The sequence below is a fragment of the Meleagris gallopavo genome, chromosome 22 (genome assembly GCF_000146605.3).
Source record: "Meleagris gallopavo isolate NT-WF06-2002-E0010 breed Aviagen turkey brand Nicholas breeding stock chromosome 22, Turkey_5.1, whole genome shotgun sequence".
NCBI classification, from domain to species: domain Eukaryota; kingdom Metazoa; phylum Chordata; class Aves; order Galliformes; family Phasianidae; genus Meleagris; species Meleagris gallopavo.
Genome location: NC_015032.2, coordinates 13,181,714 through 13,188,005, shown reverse-complemented (window position 1 = coordinate 13,188,005; position 6,292 = coordinate 13,181,714). Strand labels below are relative to the sequence as shown.

The 6,292-nt window shown below is 64.3% G+C and overlaps 2 protein-coding genes across 3 annotated transcripts; one reads left to right on the top strand and one right to left on the bottom strand.

Moving 5' to 3' along the window:
* Positions 1-627: 627 nt before the first annotated feature.
* SPINT4 (serine peptidase inhibitor, Kunitz type 4) lies at positions 628-2,442 on the top strand. The gene is made up of 3 exons (XM_019622103.2): positions 628-931; positions 1,071-1,244; positions 1,489-2,442. The coding sequence occupies exons 1-3, from the start codon at positions 826-828 to the stop codon at positions 2,124-2,126; spliced, it is 918 nt and encodes a 305-aa protein (XP_019477648.1). The 5' UTR covers positions 628-825; the 3' UTR covers positions 2,127-2,442.
* Positions 2,359-6,275, bottom strand: WFDC3 (WAP four-disulfide core domain 3). 2 transcript variants are annotated; one of them, XM_010722590.3, is made up of 12 exons: positions 6,058-6,275; positions 5,625-5,768; positions 5,378-5,545; positions 5,141-5,290; positions 4,531-4,674; positions 4,306-4,446; positions 3,937-4,086; positions 3,678-3,824; positions 3,478-3,597; positions 3,190-3,327; positions 2,792-2,926; positions 2,368-2,468 (listed from the first exon to the last, which is right to left on the bottom strand). In XM_010722590.3, the coding sequence occupies exons 1-12, from the start codon at positions 6,242-6,244 to the stop codon at positions 2,458-2,460; spliced, it is 1,635 nt and encodes a 544-aa protein (XP_010720892.1). In that variant the 5' UTR covers positions 6,245-6,275; the 3' UTR covers positions 2,368-2,457. The 2 variants fall into 2 exon arrangements, with proteins under 2 accessions (XP_010720894.1, XP_010720892.1); XM_010722592.3 differs by lacking the exon at positions 2,792-2,926 and having other exon boundaries at positions 2,359-2,468.
* Positions 6,276-6,292: the final 17 nt, after the last annotated feature.

The following is a 6,292-nucleotide window of genomic DNA, read 5'->3' as shown; positions in this document are numbered from 1 at the left end:
CGTGCACTGAGCTGTAGTGGTGGGGAGGTGGGGGCCATCCCATCCCAGCCACACCCCCAGCTTGTGCCACTTCTCTGGTGTCCTGTGCCCAGACATTGCTGGGGGTCTCAGTCCTCTGAGATTTGGGGGAAAGCTGCTGTGGGGCAGAGGCAGGTGGGTGGCACCTCCCTCTGGACCTCACCTGGGTCCAACTTTCCTGCCTCTCCCTACAGAGCTTTCCTCTTCCTTGAATTCCCTATGGGACAGTAATTACAACAGTAATTAGGAAGACAATTATTCCTGCTGAATGGGAAGAACTTAATCTGCTTCTCTCTGCCTCTGCTGGTTTCACCTCACGCACATCTACGTGCACCAGGTGCTGCTGGGTGCTGGGGAGTGTGCACTGCCCCAGGTCTGTCCTGTTGGTGTCTGTACCAGGGCTGCAAGGAGCTGCAAGCAGGTGGGGGGCAGCGTCCCCATCCCCATTCCATCCCAATCTCCATTCTCATACCCATTCCCACCCCCTTCCCCATTCCCACCGCCCATTCCCATTCCCATTCCCCATTCCCATCCCCATCCCCATCCCCATCCCCACCACAGCCCCGGCGTGCTGCCGGACACCCCGAGGGCTGCACTAGGGCATCCTTCCCGTCCTACCAGTCCCCCCGGCTTTAGGGCTGTGGCCGAGATGTCGCCGAGGAAGCTGGGCCCGCTGGGTGCGGCTCGTTACCCGCACGGCAGGAATTAGCAGTGCTCCGGCGCCAGCCCCATAGCCTCCGCCCTGCCGACGCACCTTAAATCCCAGCCCACCACACCCGGGGCGCAGAGCCGGCAGCCGTGGGCACCATGGAGCAGCAAGCCTGTCTCCTCCTCCTCCTCCTCTTGCTCCCCATTTCTGCACGGTCACTCCCGGCCCCACACGTGCCTGGAAGAGAGGAGCAGATGGGGACAGGTGAGTGTGTGGGGGCACTTCCTGAGGAGGGGATGCTCAGGGAGCCCAGTCGTGGTGCAAGCAGCCGTGGGGCTGTGGGGGTGGGGGCTGTGAGGTCTGACCTATGAGGCTGCTCAGCCCTGGTCACTGTGTCCCTCAGCAAAGCCTGGGTATTGTCACCACATCTCGGAAGTGGAGAGCTCTCTGGACCAGGACTGCAGCTCGTGCCACAAGAACACCTCCTGCTCCCACTGTGCCGGCGACGCTGACTGTCCTGGTGCCACCAAGTGCTGCCCCGGCAAATGCGGCCACACGTGCCAGGAGCCAGTGCTCGGTGAGGGCCAGCAGTGTGCAGTGTGTGGGGGTCTCGATGAGGGGGCGTGAGCTTGGAGCAGTGGGAGGGGGCTCACGGATGCCATCTCTGAGCTCCGCCTGTGCCAGGGATGAGGGATATGGTTTCCGGGGAGGTGGGTGCAGACCTGGCTCCGGGCAGGGAGGGGATCGGTGCCACGGGGGCCCCGGAGCGCTCTCCCCTTGAGCCTTGTCCTCGGCTCACTTCAGCCCTTGGGACTGCCCAGACTTCTGCTACCTGCCCTCGGTCTGCGGGAACTGCAAGGCGCTCTTCATCCGCTTCTTCTACAACGCGTCCAGCCAGCAGTGCGAGGAGTTCATTTACGGCGGCTGCGGTGGGAACAGGAACAACTTTGAGACCGAGCGGGAGTGCTCCCAGGCCTGCTCCCACCTGCGCTCCCAGCCACGCCAGCGGGGCTCCCCCGGCCCCTGCCCCGTGGGGAGACGCTCCCCGCAGCCCTGCTCCCAGCCCCTCACCTCTCAGCTCCGGGTGCCCGGTAACACCTCCCCGCCGTGCACAACCCCACAGCCTGGGCAGATATCCCTGTCCCCATGGCTGGGTGGTGGTGGTGGTCATGGTGGCCGTGCTGGGGCCGTGGCTTGCCCGGGAAGCATGGCGCAGGGCTGCGGTGCCTGCAACAACCTGGCTGCCCCTCTGTGCTGTGCCCTGCCTGGAGGAGTCCAGCCCTGCCAGCGGCCGTGCAGCTGTCAATACAAGGACGGGTCATTGAGCAGGTCTGGCTCCTGTCCTTCCTGCCCCAGGTCTCGGATCCAGCCATCCCAGTACAGCTCCTGCTTACATCTAAATTGGTTTCCGTTCCCAGTTCTGCCCTCAAGCTGCAGATGTGACCTGGTCAGGTCCTAAAGCGATGGCGAAACATCCCCACTTCGATGGGGATCCCAGAGCTGCCCCCAGCCTCAGGGCTGTGCTCACCCTGCATTGCTGAACCCCTGCAGCCCCACGCGTGCTGCTCAGACCCCCTGATTGGTGCTGGTGAGGGGGACCCCAGCCTGTGTTCTCCATGGGCAGTATGGGAGCTGGCCCTGCAACACAGAAACTCAGAGGCAGCTGGAGATGGCATGCACTCGCTTTATTGCTGGTGATGGTGAGAAGGGGACAGGTCAGCTCAGGACTGTCAATGCCCTGTGTCCCCACATGAATGGCACCTTCCTGCCATAGAGCTGCTGTTCTCCCATCATGCAGTACCTGGAAGGGAAATGTGCTTTTAGGAAGGTCTGACTGATGGGGATGAGGAGCAGTGGCCAAGGTTGTGGACAAGTGCTGCTGGTTTGGCATGGCCAGGTCTGGTGAGAGATCCCTTCTGCTCCTCATCCCTTTGGGTGCCACAATTGGGTGCCATTGCTGCAGCACTTCTGGCCCTAGGGACACTCCTTGTCAGAGCTGCACAGGTCCAAGCACGTCCCGCCGCCCCTGGGGATGGGGCACTCTCCTTCCCTCCCTGCAAGGCTGTGCCCGTCTGTGGGCACCCACCTGCCACCTCCAGGACAGGGCTGGACCGTGGTTCTCACCTCTGGGCATGTCCATGCAGACATGGCCACAGCTGGTGCGGGTGCATCTCTGTCCCCTGGGGCACTGCGAGTCAGCATCACACTGCTCTGGGCACCGCCTGGCACCGTGCTGTGGCACAACAGCAGCATCGGGCTCTGTGGCAGGAGAGAACACTCACCTGGTACTGAGCTGGGGCTGGGCATGCTTGTTACTTGGGTAGAAAGAGGGGAAGGCACTATGGACAAGGGGGTGAGTGGATACAGGGCCATAGCAGGCACAGCCTTGGCATCCCCAGCACACAGCTCTGTTGTGAAGTCCCTATTGGTGCAGGACGGCCACGGTGCTGCTGTGGGCTCAGAGCACAGCAGACCCCATCTCTGTCCCTGCTGCTCACTGACATCCCAGCCCAGGGGCTCACCTTCGAGAGAGGCAGGCATGCAGACATGGCTACAGCCATTGCTGCAGCACTTCTGGCCCCAGGGACACTCTTCATCCAAGCTACACAGGTCCATGCATGTGCTGGCATCCCTGGAGATGGGGCACACTCCCACTCTCCCTGCAAGGCAGAGCATGTGCTGCGGGACTCCCACCTGTGGGCACTCAGCTGTAGGCACCCATCCATGGGACACCCACCCATGGGACACCCACCCATGGGCCCTGCCGCACGGGACACCCTGTAGTTCCCGGACGCTTAGATAGTGCTCACCCCCAGGGATGTCCACGCAGACATGGCTACAACCCATGTGGGTGCACCGCTGTCCCTGGAGGCACTGTGCATCAGTCTCACACTCCTCTGCGCACTGTCTGGAGGCACCACCGCTGCTCTCTGCAGGCACAGCCACCTGCGGTCACCAGCTGTCCCCAGGGAAGGTGGCTGCTCCCCTCTGCCTAGCTGCTCCCCACTACCTCTGGGTACAGCCACGCAGCCCCAAGTGCAGCCTGTGTTGCAGCACTTCTCATCCCGCCTGCACACGCTGTCATCTAGGCACTGGTTCCTGCGTCGGCGCCGAGGGTCCCAGCACGGCTCTGCCCGGGGGCACTGCCCAGGGTGTTCTGTGGAAGGAGGGGCTGCGGCTGAGTGCGAGGGGTCCCCCACACTGCCAGCACTGCTGGTACTGCTGCTCTTTGCGCGTGGTGCAGCTGGGGCCCAACCGCTTGCCCTCACCTCTGGCTGGGCGGGAGCAGCGCATGGCGCAGCCAGAAAAGCAGCACTTCTCCTGCCTGGGGCAGTCCCGGTCGTGCAGGCAGTCATCCTCCTCCGTGCATGGCTCTGATGTCAGCTGCGGCCTCACCTTTGGGCACTGCCCAGGTTTGTCTGAGAAAAGGAAGGGAAGGGGGTAGCAGGGCCACGGGCTTGCCCGCAGGGACTGGGCTGCGGGCATGGCAGTCTTGGCACTTTGGGGCCACTCTGGTAGCATCCTATGTGCCCTCTGTGCACCAGGCTGTGGCTGTGCCTTCCACAAGCTGCAAAAGGGTGGGCACTGTGCCCGGCTGCGTGAGGCACTGCTGGCACAGCCCCATCCTGCCCTCTCACCTGGCTCTGGGGCCATGCAGACGTGGCCGCATCGGCTGCTGCAGCACTTCTCATCCCCTGGGCACTGCCCGTCTCCTGCACAGGGGTCCTGGCACTGGGACCCCGCCGCCTGCTCGCTCAGGGGGCAGATCCCTGGTTTCTCTGGAAGGCAGGAGATGTGCAGCGGGGGGTGGCTGGGCATGACCACAGATAACCTGGGGGGTGGGGGGGCTCAGTGGCTCCAACCTTGGGCCGGGCGCAGGCACACGTAGTCACAGCCCTGCAGGCAACACTTCTCCTCACCGGGGCAGTCGGCGTCACGCCGGCACCACTCTCTGCAGTCGTAGCTGGGGAACAGCCCGGTGCTGGCCGGGCAGAATCCATCCTTCCCTGCAGGTCATGGTGTGGGGTGGAGCGGGTCCCACTCTGCAGTGCAGCGGTGCCACGGGGACACAGCCCAGTGCACAAGGGCAGGGTGCGTTGCCTGATCCACCACTGCACCCCTCCATGTTTGGGGCCCCCTGTCCTGCAAGGTGATCCCCATCCATCCCCTCGCTCCCAGCTGCACTCTGCGCCCAGGCTGGCAGCTCTGCTGTTGGTGTGACTCCAGGTGGCAGGGGCAGGGCAGTATCTGAACTGCAGAGCAGAGCTTGGATGGTGGGGTCATTGTGTTGGAGGTGAGAGCGGGATGACCAACTGTAGGCTGCCTTCAGTGTCCCCACCACATCCTTGCTGCTGTGTGCGCTGCTCCCAGCCCAGCCCCTCTCTGCCTGCGGTGGGTACCGCGGGCACCCCTGGTCCCCAAGCCGTGGCCCCGCCTGTGATCCACGTCCCATCCCGTCCCACCCCGTCTCACGGGCTGGCGCTGCAGGCAGGCACTGGAGGCCGCAGCTGCTGTTGCAGCACTTCAGCGCGTTGGGGCAGTCGCTGTCACCATCGCACTCCTCCCGGCACGGCCCATCCAGCTCCGGCAGCTCCACGGGACACTCCCCGGTTTTGGGTTTCTCTGGTGGAGCAGAGCAATCAGAAGCAGCCCTGAGCACCGCTGGAGACTGGGGGACGTTGCGTTCCCCCCGCAGCTCCGTGCCCTTACCGTGGCCCAGGCACGCCCGGCGGCACGCTGCCCGCGTCCCGAAGCGGTTGGCGTTGCCCCCGCAGCCGCCGTAGGGGAATGTCTCGCAGCGCCCGGAGGTGACATTGTAGAAGAAACTCAGCTCGTGGCCGCCGCAGGGCCCCGGCACGGCGGGGAGATGGCAGATGTCTGCAGCACAACCCTGAGCGCCCCGCGGAGCCGTGGCTGTCCCCGTGCACGTGGCTCCAGTGGTACCCGGAGACCTTACCCTGCGCCGGCTCCACGCAGGCTGGGCCGCAGCCCAGCGGGCAGCACTTCTGGCTGCCCAGGCAGTCTTTGTCCTCCTGACACCGAAAGGAGCAGGGGTAAAAGAGCCCCTCCGGGGCCGCAGCGGGGCAGGCACCGGGCTTCTCTGCAACACCGAGTGGCATGGCTGGGGGTGAGGTGCGCCCCGAGGGCACCAATGGCAGCACCCGTAAATCTGCCCTTGTGGCCTTCCTTGTGTCACATCCCACATCTCCCTCTGCTGTGTCTCGGACCCCCCATGATGCCCTCACCTGCCCCATCCCAGCCTTGGGAGATGGGGGCCACAAGTGATGCTGGAGCTGCTCTGGGTAATGGGGACAGGACAAGGACAGGGATGGGGCTGGTGGACAAGGGGTGCTGGTGGTGGTGCTGGGGCTGTGCCAGTGGGGCCATACCTTCTGCCGGGGGTATGCAGCGGAGGCGGCACTCGTGGGAACAGCACTTGAGCCAACCGGGACATGCTGAGTCGTTGGTGCAGAGAGGGGGCTCCTGGTGGAGGCAGCGTGTGAAGTCCCGGGGACACAGACCTGGTTTTTGCAGCTCCCCTGTAGCAGGATGTGGAGTCAGGGCAGCGCCCAGCATAGCCCTGCTTGTGGAGGGGATGGCTGCAGCCTCTGCAACCCACTGCAC

Coding starts and splice junctions, on each gene's coding strand:
- SPINT4 (XM_019622103.2), top strand. CDS start 826: ATGGAGCAGCAAGCCTGTCTCCTCCTCCTCCTCCTCTTGCTCCCCATT. Junction 932..1,070: donor AGAGGAGCAGATGGGGACAG/GTGAGTGTGTGG, acceptor TGTGTCCCTCAG/CAAAGCCTGGGTATTGTCAC. Junction 1,245..1,488: donor GTGCCAGGAGCCAGTGCTCG/GTGAGGGCCAGC, acceptor GGGACTGCCCAG/ACTTCTGCTACCTGCCCTCG.
- WFDC3 (XM_010722590.3), bottom strand. CDS start 6,244: ATGCTGGGCGCTGCCCTGACTCCACATCCTGCTACAGGGGAGCTGCAA. Junction 5,769..6,057: donor CTGCATACCCCCGGCAGAAG/GTATGGCCCCAC, acceptor TCGGTGTTGCAG/AGAAGCCCGGTGCCTGCCCC. Junction 4,675..5,140: donor CCTGCCTGCAGCGCCAGCCC/GTGAGACGGGGT, acceptor CATGACCTGCAG/GGAAGGATGGATTCTGCCCG.